This window comes from Pan paniscus, chromosome X (assembly GCF_029289425.2).
Source record: "Pan paniscus chromosome X, NHGRI_mPanPan1-v2.0_pri, whole genome shotgun sequence".
Taxonomy (NCBI): domain Eukaryota; kingdom Metazoa; phylum Chordata; class Mammalia; order Primates; family Hominidae; genus Pan; species Pan paniscus.
In genome coordinates, this window is record NC_073272.2 from 48,455,916 (window position 1) to 48,478,495 (window position 22,580).

At 42.5% G+C, this 22,580-nt stretch overlaps 1 protein-coding gene across 1 annotated transcript in view; it reads left to right on the top strand.

Annotated features, from left to right (window-relative positions):
- The first annotated feature begins 6,579 nt into the window (after positions 1–6,579).
- Positions 6,580–22,580, top strand: part of RP2 (RP2 activator of ARL3 GTPase) — a 47,890-nt gene continuing 31,889 nt past the window's right edge. Inside the window, exon 1 of the mRNA XM_003809677.5 lies at positions 6,580–9,633. Coding sequence (XP_003809725.1) covers positions 9,532–9,633 — 102 coding nt within the window. The 5' untranslated portion in view covers positions 6,580–9,531. The remainder of the gene's footprint in view (positions 9,634–22,580) is intronic.

Sequence of the window (22,580 nt, forward strand, 5' to 3'; positions counted from 1 at the left end):
GGAAGAAAGAAAGAGAGAGAGAGAGAAAGAAAGAAAGAAAGAAAGAAAGAAAGAAAGAAAGAAAGAAAGAAGAAAGAAGGAAGGAAGGAAGGAAGGAAAGAAAGAAAGAAAGAAAGAAAGAAAGAAAGAAAGAAAGAAAGAAAGAAAGAAAGAGATAAAGAGATGTCTTCCTCCCCAATTCACTTTCTTATCCTGAATGTAGGAAATCTAAGAACGTACTGTGCAGCTGGATGTATGTGGTGGGGGAGGTGAGGAAGTGGGAATTATACCAAGCCTAGCAGAGCATCTCTGAAGGAAGATTTTATCTAGAATTACCCCTAACTTTTGTTCACTTTGTTCAAAACCAGGGGAGAGGAAGAGTGGAAAGTAGGAAAGAGATCCTACTCTAATAAGTCCAGGGACTGTTGGGACTGCTTAGGTATTGGCCATCTATATGATATTAACCATTTTCTTCTGTAAGATTTAGGAAATGTTATTCTTTTACTGATACTTTTTTCTTGTGGCATCAGTTATCTTGCCCAAATCTTTTTTTCACTACCTTGAAATTATTTTTAAACTATATAAATGTTGATGAGTAGCAATTATGTGAGTTGGGATCTTCTAAATGTCAGACTGAGATTCTGGTAAACATTAAGAAGAGAAAACTAGGCTGGGCACGGTGGCTCACGCCTGTAATCCCAGCACTTTGGGAGGCCGAGGCGGATGGATCACCTGAGGTCAGAAGTTCGAGACTAGCCTGGCCAACATGGCAAAACCCCGTCTCTACTAAAAATACAAAAATTAGCCAGGCATGTTGGTGGGTGCCCATAATCCCAGTTACTCGGGAGGCTGAGGCAAGAGAATGGCTTGAACTCGGGAAGCGGAGGTTGCAGTAAGCTGAGATCGCACCACTGCACTCCAGTCTGGGTGACAGAGCCAGGCTCTGTCTAAAAGAAGAAGAAGGAGAAGAAGAAGGAGGAGAAGAAGAAGAAGAAGAGGAAGAGGAAGAGGAAGAAACTATATCTCTTATTTAGCTTGGATGAAATGGGAAGTAGTCCTAATAAAATCCCAAGGATGAAAACAGATTTTCTAACATACTCTAATTAACTCTGTAGTTTTAGTTTGCTCAGAGTTTATCCCTTTCCTGAAAAGTATTAAAATGAATGTTTAGAACATGGGAAAACTGGCCTGGGCACAGTGGCTCACACCTGTAATCCCAGCACTTTGGGAGGCCAAGGCAGGCGGATCACTTGAGATCAGGAGTTCGAGACCAGCCTGGCCAACATGGTGAAACCCCGTCTCTACTAAAACTACAAAAGAAAATTAGCCGGGCGTCGTGGTGGGTGCCTGTAATCCTAGACATTTGGGAGGCTGAGGCGGGAGAATCACTTGAACCCAGGAGGCAGAGGTTGCAGTGAGCCGAGATTGCACCACTGTACTCCAGCCTGGGCGAAAGAGTGAGACCCTGTCTCAGGAAAAAAAAGAAAAGAGAAAGAGACAGGGAGGGAGGGAAAGAAAGAAAGAAATGAAAGAAGGAAGGAAGGAAGGAAGGAAGGAAGGAAGGAAGGAAGGAAGGAAGGAAAATGGGAATTCTGCTAGGACAAAAAAAAAAGATTTTTGTAAGTCCAGAAACTATCTTTTTTTTTTTCTGAGATGGAGTCTCATTCTGTTGCCCAGGCTGAAGTGCTGTGATGCGATCTTCACCCACTGCAACCTCCACCTCCCGGGTTCAAGTGATTCTCCTGCTTCAGCCTCCCGAGTAGCTGGGACTACAGGCGCGTACCACCACGCCTAGCTAATTTTTCTATTTTTAGGAGAGAAGAGGTTTCACCATGTTGGCCAGGATGGTCTCGATCTCCTGACCGCGTGAACCGCCTGCCTCGGCCTCCCAAAGTGCTGGGATTGCAGGCGTGAGCCACTGCACCCAGCCGAAACTATCTTTTAAAAATAGTCTTTTAAAAATAGGCTGGGCGCGGTGGCTCATGCCTGTTATCCCAGCACTTTGGGAGGCCGAGGCGGGTAGATCTTGCTTGTGCTCAGGAGTTCGAGACCAACCCGCGCAACACGGTGAAAAACTGTGTCTACTAAAAAAACAAAAATTAGCCAGGCGTGGTGAAGCACGCCTGTAATACCAGCTACTCGGGAGACTGAGGCATGAGAATTGCTTGAACCCGGGAGTCAGAGGCTGCAGTGAACTGAGATCATTCCACTGCACTCCAGCCTGGGTGACACAGTGAGACTCTGTCTAAAAAAAAAAAAAAAAAAAAGCCAGGTGCGGTGGCTCACGCCTGTAATCTCAGCACTTTGGGAGGCCGAAGCGAGCGGATCATAAGGTCAAGAGATCAAGACCATCCTGGCCAACATGGTGAAACCCCATCTCTACTAAAAATACAAAAATTAGCTGGGCGTGATGGTGGGTGCCTGTAGTCTCAGCTACTAGGGAGGCTGAGACAGGAGAATCACTTGAACCCGGGAGGCAGAGGTTGCAGTGAGGCAAGATCGTGCCATTGCACTCCAGCCTGGCAACAGAGTGAGACTCCGTCTCAAAAAAAAAAAAAGAAAAAGAAAAAAAGTCCCCATTGGAACTGCTTTGTTGTAAAAAGTTACTAGTTACTAAAATTTATAATTTTCTGCTGCTGAGACCATTTACTTCTGAGAAGCCTTTCTTGACTCTTCTATCCTCCCCACCCCTGTCTGAGTTAGAAGTCTGTTTCCTCTGTTTTTCCTCTTTTGTACTAACTTCCAACTCTCTGTTATATCTTTACTATAACATTGTACTGTGATCATTTATTTTCTGGACTATCTTTTCCACTAAACTGACAGTTTGATGCTTTTTCATTTCATTACCTAGCACAGTGCCTAGCACACTGGGATATTCATGAACTTTTTAAATAAGAATGAATGATAGTGTTGTCAGACAGCCCAGTATGATATCACAGTCTATGAGTTCACATGTACATGGGAGGATAGAGTCACTGGTTAGCAATAGAAAGAAGAAGGAAAAAACACACAGAATTCAATAAATGTTATAGTCACGTACTCAGAAAGCTGACTAGGAAGTCAGATCATTGACAGACAAATATTTTTTACTTTGCCTAAATTAAGACTTTTACCAACAACAGTGAATAAGATACCTCATGGTAAGAAAAAAATATATAGTCTTTATAAATTGATTATACACAATTTTCAATGCTTTTAAAAATAATTGGAACTGGTCAATAAGATATTGAAAGAAAATTGATAAGAATTATTTAAAAGTTAAGTGTGAGAGGATCGCTTGAGACCAGGAGTTTGAGACCAGCCTGGGCAACACAGTGAGACACTGTCTCTAGAAAAAAAAATTAAAAATAATTAGCCCCCATCTCTAAAAAATTTAACAAATAATTAGCTGGGCACAGTGTTGCACACATGTAGTTTCAGTTACTTGGGAGGTTGAGGTAGGAAGATCGCTTGAGTCCAGGAGTTAGAAGTTGCAGTGATCTCAAGACCCCGTCTCCAAAAAAAAAAGAAAGAAAAAAATAAAGAGGGAGAAGAAATGTTGACTCAAAAACTTATGAAAAGGAGCCGAGCATGGTGGGTCATGCCTGTAATCCCAGCACTTTGGGAGGCTGAGACAGGATTGCTGAGCCCAGGAGTTTGAGACCACCCTGGGCAACATAGTGAGCCCCCTGTCTCCACAAAAAATTTGAAAAATTAGCCATGTGTGGCCAGGCACTGTGGCTCATGCCTGTAATCCCAGCACTTTGTGAGGCCAAGGTGGGTGGATTGCTTGAGTCCAGGAGTTTGAGACCAGCCTGGGCAACATGGTGAAACCCGGTCTCTACAAAAAGTACAAAAATTAGCCTGGCGTGGTGGCACATACCTGTAGTCCCAGCTACTTGGGAGGCTGAGGTTGGAGGATCATTTGAGCCGAGGAGACAGAGGTTGCAGTGAGCCAAGATTGTGCACTCCAGTCTGGGCGATGAAGTGAGGCCCTGTCTCAAAAAAGAAAAAAAAAAATTAACCAGGTGTAGTGGTGGGCACTTATGGTCCTAGCTACTCAGGAGGCTGAGATGGGAGGATCGCTTAAGCCCAGAAGGTCGAGGCTGCAGTAAGCCATGAATGCACACTGCACTTTAGCCTGGGTGACAGAATGAGACCCTGTTAAACAAAAAAAAACACTTATGAAAGGGGGAAAAATTATCTGCCTATATATTTTTTTAAACCTTCCAATCCTCTTCATCAGTATATGAATTGAACAGATTTGTCTCCTGCCATGGAGACTAGCCACAGAGATGACACCTCAAAGATCTGCACCTTCAAGTATTCATGTCTCTTGTTTCATCTCCTCCCTTAGTGAGTCAGGGCCAGCTCTGGGTGACCAATAGAACCCAGTGAAGTGATGTTGCATGGCTTCCGAGGCTACACCATAAGAAGCCTTGCAGCTTCCACGCTGGTCTCATGGAACACTCACTCTTGGAGCCCTGAGCATGATGTATGGAGTTCAAATACCCTAAAGCCACCTTGCAGGAGAGACTGGGTGGAGAGGCTCTGAGATTTCGTGTAGAATGATTCTTGGCCAGCACCCCAGCCATTTGAGTCATCCCAGCTGAGGCTCCAGATGTACTGTGGAACAGAATTGAGTTGTCCCCACCAAGGTTCATGAGTAAAAGAAATATTAAGTAATTATTGCTTTAAGCGATTACGTTTCAGGTGGTTTGTTACTCAGCAATAGATGACTGAAACACTCCTCTTTCACTTGATGTGAAGTATTTCCTTAGGTGAGTGCAGAGTGAGCAAGGATGTGTCAGGTCAACTCAAACATAGGGAATTTTCCAGCCATTGTTGCTGGGGTAATTGACTTATTCATGCTGTAGAGATACACTGCTTCAGGACTGTCTTTTTGTTGTTGTTGTTTTTGAGATGGGATCTCACTCTGTTGCCCAGGCTGGAGTGCAGTGGTGCGATCTTGGCTCACTACAGCCTCTGCCTCCCGGGTTCAAGCAATTCTCCCACCTCAGCCTTCTGAGTAGCCGGGATTACAGGGGTGCGCCACCACGCCTGGCTAATTTTTGCATTTTTAGTATGTTTAGTATTTTCACCATGTTGACCAAGCTGGTCTCGAACTCCTGACCTCAAGTGATCCACCTGCCTCGGCCTCCCAAAGTGCTGGGATTACAGGCGTGAGCCACCGTGCCCAGCCAGGACTGTCTTCTGAGAAGTAACTATATCACTTCTGTGGTCAAGACTCAGGGGACCCAGAGCCATCTCTGGAGCTTGTGGCCAGGTGTAAACCCACAACTCAACATTTTAATATAGATGAATAGATACATTAAGCTGAACATGAAGGGCAGCCTTCTATAGAAAAGAAATCACTAGAATATAAATAGCAGGAGGAGCACAAGCAGAACAAGCAACCAACTTCTGCCTGAACTCTGCAGAGTTAGCGTTCCCTTTTCAGGACCTGCTTCCCACCCATATCTATAACACCCATGTTTGGAATTCGCCCCTGCAGCTGCAGCAATGGGACCAGGGGTGCATACCAACCTAGAGCCAATCTGTTATTGACTGGCCAGCGATGTATATGATTATCTCCCTTGAGAGTCTGAGACGGTAGCATGCCCTTGGACAGAAAGGCCATGAGGAATCAGGGTGGGATAGCTGTTGTCAACCGTGTAAATGCTGATGAATAAGTAGAGAGCTGGTTTGCAAAAATAAGTAGTGATGAGAATTCATGGGGACAGGTGAAAAACAGATGGGGCAGAAAAGAAAGAAAGAATAAGAGAGAAAGAAAAAGGATGAGACAGCACTAGTATTAGCTCTGTTCATTAGCTTTCTAGTTCCCAGTTCTTAACATTTGATTTAATTTTCTTTTTGTAATTTTGTTTTTGGTCAAGAGTGATGGTAGGATGGGAATGAACAGAAAAGGGACTTTATCTTCACTTTTAAGGGTCCCTGAAAAGATCACTCTTGGATATAGGTTTTATTGTAGATTTGAGCTTTTCTCATTAATGAATACTTCAAAACAGTGAGAGTTTCAGAGGTTGTTTCTCTAGAATTAGTTTTGTTATATTGTTTGTTCATTAAGAGGAATAGCATCACTGTGGGACAGAGCTCCCATAGGCATCAGAAGGCCGAGGCAGATACTTATTTCAGATGAATTAGAGAGGAACAAACTTAAGGCAGGAGGAGGCACTGGGAAACACAGGATGTGGATTTTTCCAGTCCCTGCTCAGCCACTCTCATCGTGACCACAGATTCATCCCTTCACCTCTCTGGATCTCTGCCTCCTCTGCTACACTAAGTAGTGGTCATAGTTATATATTTATATCTGGTCACAGATGTTTTATAATCATAGACCATAGATTATAAATATAATAATAGATTATAAAATATCGAATGAGGGTCTTATCCAAAAACATCTTCACATAAAACTTTCATCTCACTCTGAAGGAGAAAAAGTGTGCACTGGGTAAAGACTCTATTGCCTAAGATCTGGAACTTAAATTTGCAGTAATTTCTAATACTTAAGCACATGTACTTTTCTTCCCGATTGTGCAATAAAGGACGGGAAGTAAAAAGGGGAACATTCTTTATGTTCAAATTAAGTCGGCCGGGCACTGTAGCTCGCGCCTGTAATCCCAACATTTTGGGAGGCCGAGGTGGGTGGATCACCTGAGGTCAGGAGATCGAGACCAGCCTGGCCAACATGGTGAAACCCCGTCTCTACTAAAAATACAAAAATTAGCCAGGTGTGGTTTTGTGCGCCTGTAGCCTCAGCTACTCGGGAGGCTGAGGCAGGAGAATTGCTTGAACTTGGGAGGTGGAGGTTGCAGTGAGCAGAGATCATGTCATTGCACTCCAGCCTGGGTGATAAAGCGAGACTCTGTCTCAAAAAAAAAAAAAAAAAAGTCAGAGGCTCATTTAGGATACAAACTAGATGTGAATAAGTATGGGAAATTTAAAAGATAACCAAATTTGAACCTGAAGTGATCAGCATTTGATATCCTACTGAGATGTCAAAATACTGTTTCTCAGAGAAACTGACTTACCTTTCTTTTCTATTACATAGGCAATGCATGTGTATTGCAGCAAAATTCGACCCAAGTATAACAAATGTTAATATTTAGTGTATATATCTTTAAATATATTCTGACGAACCCTATGCCATTCGCTTAGAACAGATCTGATCGTTCATATGCAATGCTTATGTCCTCAACGAGGCTATAAACTCCATGAGGAGAACCCCTTTACCATAAATCCACATGCCTCCCACCCCCACAGTTTGGTCACTTTCTTTGGGAAGGGATGGGGGAAGTTTATAAATGCTTCCTTCACTAGCACCCATGCATGCATTCATTCATTTGACAAACGTTGTATTGAGCACCTAGTATGGACTTGGGCCAGGTGTAGGAGATTCAAAGGTACATCCCTCCCCCCTCCCCTCAGCTTTCCTCCCCACTGCCTTTTTTTTTTTTTTTTTTTTTTTTGAGACGGAGTCTCGCTCTGTCGCCCAGGCTGGAGTGGAGTAGCGCCATCTCGGCTCACTGCAACCTCTGCCTTCTGGGTTCAAGCTATTCTCCTGCCTCAGCCTCCCGAGTAGGTGGGACTACAGGCGCCCGCCACCATGCCCGGTTAATTTTTGTATTTTTAGTAGAGATGAGGTTTCACCATATTGGCCAGGCTGGTCTCGAACTCCTGACCTTGTGATCCGCCTGCCTTGGCTTCCCAAAGTGCTGGGATTACAGGCGTGAGCCACCGGGCCCGCCCCCCCGGCCCTGGTTTTTTTTTTTTTTTTTTAGACAGAGTCTCCCTCTGTCGCCCAGGCTGGAGTGCAGCGGCGCCATCTTGGCTCACTGCAACCTCCACCTCCTGGGTTCAAGCAATTCTCCTGCCTCAGCCTCCCGAGTAGCTGGGACTACAGGCACACGCCACTACGCCCGGCTAATTTTTGTATTTTTAGTAGAGACGGGGTTTCACCAGACGGGGTTTCACTGTGTTGAGCAGGATGGTCTCGATCTCCTGACCTCATGATCCTACTGCCTCGGCCTCCCAAAGTGCTGGGGTGACAGCCGTGAGCCACCGCGCCCGGCCCTGCATGCCCTTTATGACATACCTTTTAGGCCAGGCGCGGTGGCTCATGCCTGTCATCCCAGCACTTTGGGAGGCCGAGGCGGGCAGATCACCTGAGGTCAGGAGATCGAGACCAGCCTGCCCAACATGGTGAAACCCCGTCTCTACTAAAAATACAAAAATTAGCCGGGCGTGGTGGCAGGCGCCTGTAGTCCCAGCTACTCTGGAGGCTGAGGCAGGATAATCACTTGAACCCGGGAGGCGGAGGTTGCAGTGAGCCGAGATGGCACTGCTGCACTCCAGCCTGGGCGACAAGAGCAAAAACTCCATCAAAAAAAAAAAAAAAGATATACCTTTTTGATTTCAAGAAAGTCACAGTTCGAATAGGGAAACAATACACAATTAACTATTTTACTAAGTACTTGTGCAATTTTAGAGCCATATGTGAAAGTCTTAAGAAAACACAGAAGCAGCCTGGGGTGCAGTGGGTCCTGCCTGTAATCCCAGCACTTTGAGAGGCTGAGGCAGGACGATCGCTTGGGCCCAGGAGTTCAAGACCAGCCTGGGCGACATAGCAAGACCCCATTTCTACAAAAGTAAAAAAAAAAAAAAAATAGGTGGGCATGGTGGTGCTTGCTTGTAGTTCCAGCTACTCAGGAAGGAGGCTGAGGCAGGAGGATCGCTTGAGCCCAAGAAGTCAAGGTTGCAAGGTTGCAAGGTTGCAGTGAGTTATGATTGTGCCACTGCAGCCTGAGTGACATAGCGAGACCCTGTGAAAGAAAAAGAAAGAAAGAAAGAAAGAGCACAGAAGAGGATTGGGAGGTTATGGGGTACAATTCTTGAGGGGGTGACCCTGGCCAGGCGATGAGAGGGCGGTAGGAAGGGTGATGAGGGGAGAAGAGGATTTAGAAATACAAATTTCAGGGTCTTCTTGTGTCAGCGGGAATTTCTGTCCCTCACAACTTTCATCATAAGATAAATCTAATGTTCAACTAGAGATCTCTCCCGCGCCTTGAACTTGCAAATTTATGAATCAGGGGCAAAAAAGCCCGGATACCGAGCCTGGCCTCCCACCAGCTAGAGAGCCCACCAAGTTCCAGGAGGGGCGGGGCCGAGGGCGGTCCGTGCCACAGCTGTGGGCGGGGTTGTCCGTGCTTGCGCCAGAGCCGGCCCGCCCCGCCGCCTGGGGCTGTCGCAGGAGCCAGGCGTGGATTGGTATGTGGGTATGTCGGCCTCTCTTCATAGGCCGCGCAGGATTGCTCGAGAGGCTTTGATTGGCTCAACAGGCGCTGAGCGTTCATTGGCTGCGCTGGGTCGTCAGGGCGACGAAAAAGGGGAATGGGTGCTGGGCCTGGCGGGCAAACTAAGGCTGCGGACTGTTGGGCGGTTCCGCGGGGCGTTGTCCGGAGAGCTGCGAGGCCGGGGTTCCCAGGGTTCACGCCACACTCTAGGAAGTGCCTGAGCTAGTGAGCTGGCCAACGAGCTCCGCGGGCTGGGACCATGGGCTGCTTCTTCTCCAAGAGACGGAAGGCTGACAAGGAGTCGCGGCCCGAGAACGAGGAGGAGCGGCCAAAGCAGTACAGCTGGGATCAGCGCGAGAAGGTAATGAAAGTCGTGTAGCCGCCGTCTCAGCCTCCCTGAGCCGCTCCGCCAGGTCCCTTACGGCCCGGGACCGCTGAGGGGGCCGACCCAACTGCTGCCGCACTCTCTTGAACGCGGATAGCTGAAGTCGGGGTGCACGACTTTTTTGGGGAGCGGGGACGTGAAGTACAGCGCTAGAGAGGCCGCCCAGAGGGCTGTGGAGCTCCGGAAGGAGCCTTAGGAGTTTGTTGTCGTGGTAGACAGACTCCCCCGGGAGCTTTCTCTGACTCCGAACCCTGCCTTGCTCTGACTTCCTGTTGGAGATGATCGATTCGAGAGAGGGAAAGAGCCGAGAACGCCCTGAATCTCAAATCACCTCGTTTCACCCACCGGCAGCGTCAAGCGGGGTTTTGTCCAGTCGTCGAGTTACGTATATGGGACCGATTCTCATCTCTTCCGGGGCTTAATGTTCTGTGGCTGTTTTCTCTTTTGTCTGCCCTCCCCGGCAAATCTCTTTGGTGCCTCATGATATATTTCACTGCTGAATTTTCTCAATTACCAAGTGGACTGTTTAATGTACAGCTTTACTCCCCCTCCTCTTCCAGTTATCCGAAAGAAATAATGAATATCGCATCAGTCTTGGAATGTGTATTAAGACTGTAAGGTGAAAATAAGCGGCATAAACCAGGCAGTATTTTACTGCTGGTTTAAATGAATGAAAACGCCCTTATTTTTATTTTTGTATATAGCCAGAAACGAAAAAACTTTGAAAACCTCCATTAGTCTTACACAAAACACACTCGGTCATACATTTCATAATAGTTCCTCTTTCTACATAGTTCTCCATTTGTGTTACTAAACTACTTTGATGGACTTATCAATTATTTCTCCCAAACAAAATGAGAGATTTTTCAAATGGGTATTATGAACAGTTAACTCCTTGCTTAAGGCAACATATCTTTACCCAAGATTACTTTATAATAAATGTATTAACGTTTTGGAATCACAGACCTTTCTGCATGATTTCCAATCCCCAGCAGAATGTATTCAGGTAAGCTCTGGTCTCTAAGAGTCAGAGTTAAGAAATTGAAAGCTTTTTGCAGCTTTTCTCAGCCCCGTCTTTCTGCCCCTACTTCTCATACACACCCTTCTTGGGTCACATGGTACCTTTATTCTCTGTTAGTCATACTCGATAGTAGCATTTTATAATGTAGGGGAAGAAAGTACTATGCTTTCTATTTCACAAGAAGATTGCACCTGCAATTTAAAGTTATCTGATGGGCGGTTTTTAAAAGATATCGTTTTCCTCAGCCCTTGGCTTTCTAACAATGTTCTTTTAGCTTGAATTGTCTGCCTTAGAGAAAGTTGCGTATTTCATTTTTATTTTAGTTTTTTCTTTTGAACTCAGGCTAAATCTAAACTAAATAAAATGCCTTTTTTATTTATAGTAGTCTTGGCTGCCTATGACTCATCGTTTCACAATAAATTGTTTTACAGTTAATGTTTATTAACATAATATTCAGGTTAGTTAGTATTTCTCATGTTAATCCTTCTTTTAGATAAGTGTGTGTGTCCTGTGATTTTTTTTCTTCTTTTGCCCATTGGCTAAGTAAATGCATTGAGAAATATAACATTGGACACCAACATCTAAGCTTTTTCCCCACAAATGAGTGTGTAATAAACTTTCAATTGTAGAAACTGTTTTGAGCTTACAGAGAACCTTTTTTTTTTGAGAACACTACTAAGTTCTGTAGTTGTAGAGATGTAAGAGATGTTATTGGATATATAAAATAAGCTCATGCTTCTGAGTGTGTGTATAATAAAAGTTAAAATCTTGATCAACTCAGCCAATCAAAATGAGAATTTCTAACCAAATGAGCATTCTGAAAAAAACCCCAGTTTTAAAATCTTTTGGACTGTTGAAGAGAATTACCAGCTTACATTTTGAGACAATGCAGATACCACATTTCCCAACATAGCTTTTTCTTTTTAGTTTTTTTTTCTTTTGGAATTACTAGGAATTCTTTCTAAGTTGCCTCATTTTGATAGCTTGTTAAATTTTATACATTTAAAATATTTTTTTCTAGGACCAGGCATGGTGACTCATGCCTGTAATCCCAGGACTTTGGGAGGCCAAGGATGGTGGCTCTCTTGAGCCCAGGAGTTCCAGACCAGCCTGGGCAATATGGCGAAACCTCATTCCTACTAAAAATACAAAAATTAGTGGGGCATGGTAGTGCACACCTGTAGTCCCAGCTACTCAGTAGGCTGAGGTGGGAGGATCACCTGAGCCTGGGACTTAGAGGCTGCAGTGAGCCATGATCAGGCCACTGCCCTCCAGCTTGGGCAACAGAGTGAGACCCTGTTTCCAAAAAAAAAATAAATAAATAAAATATTTTTTCCTAGTTCCTTGCCTCCCGTGAGGTTAATTTGGGCTAGTGTGCAAATGTTCTGTATTAATCCAATGATACGTTTACTGAGCATGGCTTTGCTTGCTCCTAGAAGATTTCAGTTGTACCTTAAAAGGAACAGATTGCAAATACAGCCCAGAGAACATAAATGAGATATGATGCATGCATATTAATAGAAATGATTTATATTAAAAGTTTAGGCTTCTGGAATGTAGTTATGGATTATAGCATATACAGTTTTAAAGTTATATCAGACAATTACCATTCAACTTGTAAGACTTTTACATGTAAAAACAAAATGGGTTGCCTGAAAAATTTCCTTGCAACTTAGAAAAGGGTGTTTACATTTTTCCTTAGGTTGTGTAATCAGAGTATCTTTTTTTGATGTTTTCTTTTTGAGATGGAGTCTGGCTCTGTCATCGCCCAGGCTGGAATGCAGTGGCGCGACCTTGGCTCACTGCAACCTCTGCCTCCTGGGTTCAAGCGATTCTCCAGCCTCAGCCTCCTGAGTAGCTGGAATTACAGGTGTGCACCAACACGCCTGGCTAATTTTTGTATATTTTTAGTAGAGACAGGGTTTCACCTTGTTGGCCAGGCTAGTCTTGAACTCCTGACCTCAGGTGATCCACCTGCCTCAGCCTCCCAAAGTGCTGGGATTACAGGCGTGAGCCACCGCTCCCAGCCCAGAGTATCTTTATTGAAGGGCACCCCTTGGGTTTTGGGGTTTGAGTTGTGTAATTGGGTCAGTCTTAGGGGACTGAAGCTGGGAGAAATTGTCTCATTTAGAAGGAATGTCTGGGGACTAAGCATTGTCATAGCAACTGACATACTGTAGTCAACAGTGTAAGAAGCTCATTTTCTATTGCTACTGACTTTGAAAAAGAAAAAAGATTACAATTCTTACACTGATGTGATGAGAAATATTTTTGGATTGTAAGACTTGTGTTTAAATTATTTCAAAAGAAATGTTTTTATCCTTATCTGTATGCTGCCACCCATAGGTAGGCAAATTATTCAGTATGTATGTACTCAAACACCAAGTAAGTCTCAAAATTATAAGACTTATCCCTGCCCTAAAAGAGTTTACTGGCTTTCTGGAGTTAAAACAGGAAACATTTAAGTACATATGAGGTGAGGAAGAGTGATACAGAAAAGTAGTTTTCATCTTCCAGTATTCATGCCCATACTTTTCCTCCTAGATAATAGAAATGAGGATTAACTCTAAACAATTATGGCTTAAGTGTGAAAATTGTGATTTGAGTAAGGACAACACATGTGTCTGTTATATTTGTCTCATATTCAATAGAAATAATACTAAACAAAAATCTTATACCAGAAATTCGAGTATCTATTGTGTAACTTTGGGTAAAGCAGCCAATTTGTGCACTTCAGGTTCCTCAGCTATATAGTAGGACAATGCTAAAGATTTCTCTACTGTTTAGTAAGGTAAAGGCCTGTCCTGAAGAAGAGGTTTAGACAGTAATGGTCACCTCTGAGGAAAGAACTTAAACCAGAGGTTGGGCATGACAGAACTGGTTTTAACATAAGGCAGATCATAATTCCCAGGATTGGTCATCAGTGGAAGGGGTGGCTTCGTTGAGGACCTGATCTCCATGTTAGTCAAAATTGTCAGACAGTTAGGGTGGTAATCTGCTAGAAAGAAGTGTCTGCACTAAGTAGGAGGAGGCTAGATACTGTTTTTAGCCTTCTTTTAAGTATGAGAAGTATTCTAGTTACCCATTGCTGTGTACCAAACCACCCTAAAACTTAATGGTTTAAAATAATGGCAGATATTTTGTTCATAACTCTTTAATTTGCATAAAGTTAAGCAGGGTTGACTCTGCTCAATGTGGCATCAACCGTGACAGCTTTCAAGATGGCTTGACCACATAGCTGGCTGGCAAGTTGATGCTGGCTTTGGGCTGGGAGCTCAGCTGGGGCCTCTCCATGTATTCCTGGCTTCCTTACAGTGTGATGGCAGGGTTCCAAGGGCAAGCATCCTAAGAGAGACTGGCAGAAGCTGCATGGTTTTTTTCTAACTAGCTTATTAAGTGAATTCTTAAGTCACTTAATTAGACTTAATTTGGATGTGGCAGGAGTAATGCTGAGGCAGTCACAAATGCCCACCCAGTTCCAAGAGGAGGTGACCTCTTAATGGGAGGAGTGTCAAAGAATTTGCCAGTAGGTTTTAAATCCTCTATATAAAGTTGTTTAAAGGATATAACTAGTTCTTTGTTTATTAATTTTAAAAATAGCTTTTTAGAGATATAATTCATATGCCATACAATTCACCCATTTAAAGTATATAATTCATTCTATCTAACTGTATATATATTTTTGAGATGGAGTCTCACTCTGTTGCCCAGGCTGGAATGCAGTGGTATGATCTCTGCTCACTGCTCCGCCTCCTGGATTCAAGCGATTCTCTCGCCTCAGCCTCCCAAGTAGCTGGGATTATAGGCGCGTGCCACCACACCCAGCTAGTTTTTGTATTTTTTAGTAGAGATGAGGTTTCACCATGTTGGCCAGGCTGGTCTCGAAACTCCTGGCCGCAGGCAATCTGCCTGCCTCGACCTCTCAAAGTGCTGGGATTACAGGCATGAGCCACAGTGCCTAGCCGTCTAACTGTGTTTTTGTACTCATTAACCAACCACTCTTCATCCTCTCCTCCCCACTACCCACCACAGCCAACTATTGTTGATAATAATTTATTGTATATTTCAAAATAGCTAGAAGAGAAAATGTGGAATGTTCCCAACACAAAGACATGATAAGTGTTTGAGGTAATGGATATCCCAGTTACCCATATTTGATCATTACATTGTTGTATGCTTGTATGAAAATATCACATGTACCCCATAAATGCATACTACTATTATTATATATCCATAAAAATTTAAAATAAATTTAGTTTAAAAATAAAGTATATAATTCAGTATTTTTTAATAAGTTCACAGGCTTATCACCATGGTCTAATTTTAGAACATTTTCATCCCTGGAAAAAGAAACCCTGTACCCATTAGTAGTCATTCCCCATTCTCATCTCCCCGAGCCCCTGGAAACCACAAACTTATTTTCTGTCTCTATAAGTGTTCCTATTTTGGACACTTCACTTCATTGGAGCCACAATATTTAGGCTTTTGTGACTGGCATCTTTCACTTAGCATGTTTTTGAAGTTTGTCCATATCGTAACATGTATCAAGACTTTATTCTATTGTATGGATATACCACATTTTATTTATCTATTCATCAGCTGATGGACATTTGGGTTGTTTCTACTTTTTGTCTATTATGGATAATGGTGCTATGAACATTTGTATACAAGTTTTTGTCTGGACATGTTTTCATTTCTGTTGTGTACACATCTAGGTTTGGAATTGCTGGGTCATATGGTAACTCTATGTTTAACTTTTTTTTTTTTTTTTTTTTTGAGACGTAGTCTCACTCTGTCGCCCAGGCTGGAGTGCAGTGGTGTGATCTCAGCTCACTGCAAGCTCCGCCTCCCGGGTTCACGCCATTCTCCTGTCTCGGCCTCCCCAGCAGCTGAGATTACAGGCGCCCGCCGCCACGCCCGGCTAATTTTTTGTATTTTTAGTAGAGACGGGGTTTTACCATGTTAGCCAGGATGGTCTCGATCTCCTGACTGCGTGATCTGCCCACCTTGGCCTCCCAAAGTGCTGGGATTACAGGCATGAGCCACCGCGACTGGCCTATGTTTAACTTTTTGAGGAACTGCTAAACAGTTTTTTAGAGTGCCTGCACCATTTATATTTCCACCAGCAATGTGTGAGTGTTGTTTCTTCACCCATATAAAATTTTGATAAAGGTGAAAAGCATAGAGAGTGAAAAGTATATGGGGCTGGAATTTTAATTTGTATTCTGCACCTAACTACACCTCACTGGTAAACTAATTTAGCTTTTAGCCCTCAGTTTCCTAAGATCCCTTCCAGTTCTTGAATTCTTTGAGCAGCTCATGAGGGGAGGTAAGCTTTGCTAGAAACATTCAGGCAAATCTGGATGAACAAAGGGAATGTGATAGGATGTAAAAATAGATTCAGATTAGATTAGATGATATGGGGAATCTTTTCAATCCTAAAATTTCATAATTCTATTTTGTTGTTATATATTTCACAAAATGGTAAGCTAATATAAATGTAGTACTTCAGTTTCTCGAATCATCAATAGTATATAAGCTCAAGATACTGGTCTTGAGCTTATACTATATAAGCTCAAGATACAGGGTAATTTTTGTATTTTTAATAGAGACAGGGTTTTGCCATATTGGCCAGGCTGGTCTCGAACTCCTGGTCTCATCTGATCCTCCCACCTCGGCCTCCCAAAGTGCTGGGATTAAAAGCAAGAGCCACTGCACCCAGCCTCAGAAATTTTTATAGAAGTTTTAAGAATGAAGCATCAAAAAAGAAAAGGTATCAGAAAGCTGAAATAGCAAGGTCGTGGTGAAGATCATTAGATACATAGGATATGAGTTGAATTTTTCATAGCCCCTTTTATTAAAACAATCATTTAAAAAATATATTTTTGACCCTGGTACTCTACAAAGCTTAGTACATTTTTTTTATTAAAAAAAATTTTTTTATTATTCTTTAAGTTGTAGGGTACATATGCACAACGTGCAGGTTTGTTACATATGTATGCATGTGCCATGTTGGTGTGCTGTACCCATTAACTCGTCATTTACATTAGGTATATCTCCTAATGCTATCCCTCCCCCCTCCCCACAACAGGCCACGGTGTGTGATGTTCCCCTTCCTGTGCCCATGTGTTCTCATTGTTCAATTCCCACCTATGAGTGAGAACATGCGGTGTTTGGTTTTTTGTCCTTGCTATAGTTTGCTGAGAATGATGGTTTCCAGCTTCATCCATGTCCCTACAGAGGACATGAACTCATTCTTTTTTATGGCTGCATAGTATTCCATGGTGTTTATGTGCCACATTTTCTTAATCCAGTCTATCATTGATGGACATTTGGGTTGGTTCCAAGTCTTTCCTATTGTGAATAGTGCCGCAATAAACATACATGTGCATGTGTCTTTATAGCAGCATGATTTATAATCCTTTGGGTATATACCCATTAATGGGATGGCTGGGTCAAATGGTATTTCTAGTTCTAGATCCTTGAGGAATCGCCACACTGTCTTCCACAATGGTTGAACTAGTTTACAGTCTCACCAACAGTGTAAAAGTGTTCCTATTTCTCCACCTCCTCTCCAGCACCTGTTGTTTCCTGACTTTTTAATGATTGCCATTCCAACTGGTGTGAGATGGTTATCTCACTGTGGTTTTGATTTGCATTTCTCTGATGGCCAGGGATGATGAATATTTTTTCATGTGTCTGTTGGCTGCATAAATGTCTTCTTTTGAGAAGTGTCTGTTCATAAAAGCTTAGTACATTTTTTACTTGTATAAATTCCAAGTAGTCTAAAAGCCTACTGACAATATTGATAGTAGCAACGATGATGTAGGTGTCACTTGGGTTAAGTCACAGGAAAACTCAAACCATAGTGTCACAGAGGCTACCCTTTAGCTTTGCATGCGCAGAACACAATTTAATAGCAAAGATAGTGGATCTGTCTTCTGGGAGGTGTGTATATTGACTAAGATCATAAGTTTTATATTATTATTGAGAGAAACTATTTGTCCTGTTCATTTTCTTATTATGTTTCAAAGTCATTGAGATTAAGAATTTATATTTCAGCACTATTAGTTCTATAATTATGTGGCACTAATGTTTTCATTTGTGAAATAACCTCTCAGCTAATAGCTATCTAGCCCTGAAGCTGACTTAACAATGTTTAAACTTTAAGTATTTGTTTTAATTGAAGTGTAATTTATATACAGTAAAATTTACCCTTGTTAAGTGTACAGTTCTATGAGTTTTGACAAATAAATACAGTTGTGGAGCTATCACCAATCAAGATATAAAATGGTTCCATCGCCCCCAAAAGTTCTTCCTTTGTATAGTCAGTTTGCTCCTTTGTAGTCAGCCCCACTCCCAGCTCCTGATAAGTTTTCTATCCGTATAGTTTTGTCTTTTTGAGAATGTCATATACATGGAATCATACAATACGTAACCTTTTGAGTCTGGCTTCTTTCACTTAACCATAATGCATTTAAGATTTATCCATGTTGTTGCATGTATCAAGAGTTTTTTTTTTTTTTGAGATGGGGTCTCACTGTGTCACCCAGGCTGGAATGCAGTGGCACAATCTCGGCGCACTGCAGCCTCAGCCTCCAGGGCTCAAGTGATCTCCCATCTCAGCCTCTCAAGTAGTGGAGACAACAGGCAAGTGCCACCATACTCAGCTAATTTTTTGTATCTTTTTGGTAGAGATGGGGTTTCAACACGTTGCCCAGGCTGGTCTTGCACTCCTGAGCTCAGGTGATCCGCCCACCTTGGCCTCCCAAAGTGCTGGAATTACAGGCATGAACCACCACACCCAGCCGGGAGTTCCTTTTTAATTGCTGAGTGGTATTCCGTTGTATGGATATATCACAGTTTGTTTATCCATTCATCAGTTAAAGGACATTTGGGTTGTTTCCAATTTTGGTAATTATGAATAAAGCTACCATAAATATTTGTGTACAGGTTTTTGAGTGAACATAAGTTTTCATTTCACTTGGGTAAATACCCATGAGTGGGATTGCTGATCATATGGAAATTGTTTATTAAACTTTACAAAAAACTGCCAGGTCAGTGGCTCACACCTGTAATCACAGCACTTTGGGAGGTGAAGGCAGAAGGATTGCTTGAGGCCAGGAGTTCAAGACCCGCTTGGGCAACATAGTGAGACCCCACCTCTACAAAATGGATAAACATAGCCAGGCAGAGTGGCATATGCCTGTAGTCCCAGCTACTTGGGAGGCTGAGACAGGAGGATTGCTTGAGCCCAGGAGTTTGAAGCTGCAGTGAGCTCTGATTGCACCACTGCACTCCAGTGTGGGCAACAGAGCAAGACCCTGTCTCTATAAAAAAAAAAATTAATTAAAAATTTAAAAAAGAAACTGCCAAACTATTTTTCAAAGTGGCTATGCCATTTTGCCTACCAGCAGTATATGAGAGATACAGTTGCTCTGCATCCTCACATCACTTGCTTGGTATTGTCAGGTTAATTTGTTTTTAAGAGACAGGGTCTGCTCAGTCTCCCAGGTTGGAGTACAGTGGCATGATCATGGCTCACTGCAGCCTGGACTGCCTGGGCTCCAGCAATCTTCCCACTTCAGCCTCCCAAGTAGCTAGGACTACACTACATGTGTCTGCCACCACACTCGGCTAATATTTTTATTTTTTGTAGAGACAAGGTCTCGCTATGTTGCTCAGGCTGGTCTGAAACTCCTGGCTTCAAGCGATCGTCCCACCTTGGCCTCCCGAAGTGCTGGCATTACAGCTGTGAGCTACTGCACCTCGCCTAGCTTTAAAAAAAAATGTTTAGCCATTCTAATAGGTGTGTAGTGATGTTTCATTGTAGTTTAACTTGCATTTCCCAAATGACTTGTATTTACCTAAATGTTGAGCATTTTTCATGTACTTATTTGCCATCCATATATCTTTGGTAAAATGTTTATTCAAATCATTTGCCCATTTTTTTATTGGGTTATTTGTTTTCTTATTATTGAGTTTTTCAGAGCTCTTTATATGTCCTGGATACAAGTCCCCTGTTATATGTATGTTTTGCAAATACTTTTTTCCCAGTTAATAACTTGCCTTCTCTTAAGAGTGTCTTTTGAAGAGCAAACATTTTCAATTTGAGTAAAAGTCCAATTTCCACTCACTTTTTCTTTTGTGGATTGTGTTTTTGGTTTCACATCTAGGAATTTTTTTTCTTTTTCTGAGACGGAGTCTTGCTGTGTCGCCAGGTTGGAGTTCAGTGGCGCGATCTCGGTTCACTGCACTATATATATATGTATGTATGTATGTATATACACATACACCATATATATGTGTGTATATATATACATACATATACAAAACAATTGCTTACTAGATGCACAAATCAATGGAATAGAGAGTTCATAAACAGGCATATCTCTCTTTACATATATATATCTATATTGATCACACTATATATATGTATGTGTGTGTATATATACACACATATATGTGTATATGTGTATATATACACACATATATGTGTATATGTGTATATATACACACATATATGTGTATATGTGTATATATGTGTGTGTATATATGTGTATATGTGTGTGTATATATACACGCATATATATGTGTATATACACATATATGGACTCATATATGTGTATATACATATATATATATATATATATGGACTCACAGTGTGTCCTTGGACAAGTTATGTAGTCTCTCTGTGCCTCAATTTTCTCAAGTATAAAACAGAGATAATTATAGTACACAACCCTTATGGGGTTTTTATGGATTGAGTGAATGGTTATAGAGCACTTAGTATGGTGCCTGGTACATATATAGTGCTTCTTATACTCCTGAATCTTTTTACTTCTATTCAGACTGGATTTTCATTGGAATTAACAAATCCCATTATTTTATCTCACATTATCATTATGGAAATTTAACTGTGGAGATGAATTTTAATGAAAAATTTGTATTGCCGCTTAGTAAGATAATAAGATGTTCATTTTTGTTTTCTGTTAGGAAAATAATGCTTAACTTGGTTTGATAGCTGTAGGACATTAAATTGATATCAGATGAATTACAACTCTTGAAATTTTTCTTTGATTTTTTTTTTTTTTTGAGACAGAATTTGGCTCTTGTCTTCCACGCTGCAGTGCAGTGGTGCGATCTCGGCTCACTGCAACTCTGCCTCCTGGGTTCAAGCGATTCTCCTGCTTCAGCCTCCCAAGTAGCTGGGATTACAGGCGCCCACCACCATGCCCAGCTAAGTTTTGTATTTTTAGTAGAGACGGGGTTTCACCATGTTGGCCAGGCTGGTCTGGAACTCCTGACCTCAGGTGATCCACCCGCCTCGGCCTCCCAATGTGCTGGGATTACAGGCGTGAGCCACCACGCCTGGCCACTTTCCTTGATTTTTTAAAGTATATCCATTACCTTTTAAGGATTGTAGTAAGAAATAGTCTAGGCCAGACACGGTGGCGCATGCCTGTAATTCCAGCTCTTTGGGAGGCTGAGGTGGGTGGATCGCTTGAGTCCAGGAGTTCGAGACCAGCCTGGACAACATGGCGAAACCCCATCTCTACAGAAAATACGAAAATTAGTTGTGCATGGTGATGTGCACTTGTAGTCCCAGCTACTCAGGAGACTGAGGCGGGGAGGATTGCTTGAACGGTGGAGGTCGAGGCTGCAGTGAGCTGTGAGTGTGCCACTGCACTCCAACCTGGGCAACAGAGTGAGACCCTGTGTCAGAAAAAAAATAATACAGTCTAAACTAAACTCACTTCATAAGTGGCTCTTAGGAAAAAATAATTTAAAACATGACCTTTCCATGTTTGTGATTCTAGACACTTTATTTCAGAACTAGTAACCTGCAAAATTATGAAGGATTTCAGTTTCAGTTGTTTATTATTACTTTTTTTTTTTTTAAAGTGTCAGGGTCTTGCTTTGTCACCCAGGCTGGAGTGCAGTGGCATGATCATGGCTCACTGCAGCCTTGAACTCCCAGGCACAAGCAGTCCTCCTGCCTCAGCCTTCTGAGTAGCTAGGACTACAGGCGCACACCACCATGCCCAGCTAAGGGTTTTTGTTTTTTTTTAACCCCCTTCCACCAGCTCACTTCAAATAATCTGCTAAGTTTTAAAAAACTTTTTTAGAGCTAGGGGAGTGTCACTGTGTCACCCAGGCCAGTCTCAAACTCCTAGTCTCACTAGGCCACTGGCCCACTCTCAAGTAGCTGGGATTACAGATGTGAGCCACTGTGTCTAGCTCCTAATGCTTTTTGTTTTGAAAAACTTTCAGGAATTGTTGAGAAAGTACAGCAACATAAATCTTAAATTTCTCCTTGGAAGGCCGTGCTGACAATCCAACTAATTTTATACTACAGAACTATTTAGCTATAAAATCTTTAGCTATCAGATTAATTTCTCCCTATGAGCTAGGAAAACTGGAGCGTCCAGAGAAAATACTTAGGGTAGTAAATTACATTTAACTCCTCAGCATTGGCAGCTGTTATGGACTGAATGTTTGTCAAATTCATATGTTGAAGCCCTACCCCCCTACACATGGCTGTATTTGGAGATGGGACCTCTAAGGAAGTAATTAAGGTTAAGTGAGGTCATAAAGGTAGAGTGCTGATCTGATAGGATTAGTGAGTGTCCTTATAAGAAGATTCAGTTAGCTTGCACTTGCTCCCTCCCTCTCCTTCACACAGAGGACAGGTCTGGTGATGACATAGCAAGAGGTTGGCTTTTGCAGTCTGAGCAGACTAAAACAGACTGCCATAACAAAATACCACAGACTGGTGGCTTAAATAACAGAAGTTTATTTCTCACAGCTCTAGAGCCTGGGAAGTCCAAGATCAAGGTGCCAGCAGATTCAGTGTCTGGTGAGGGCTCTCTTCCTGGCTTACAGACAGCTGCCTTCTTGC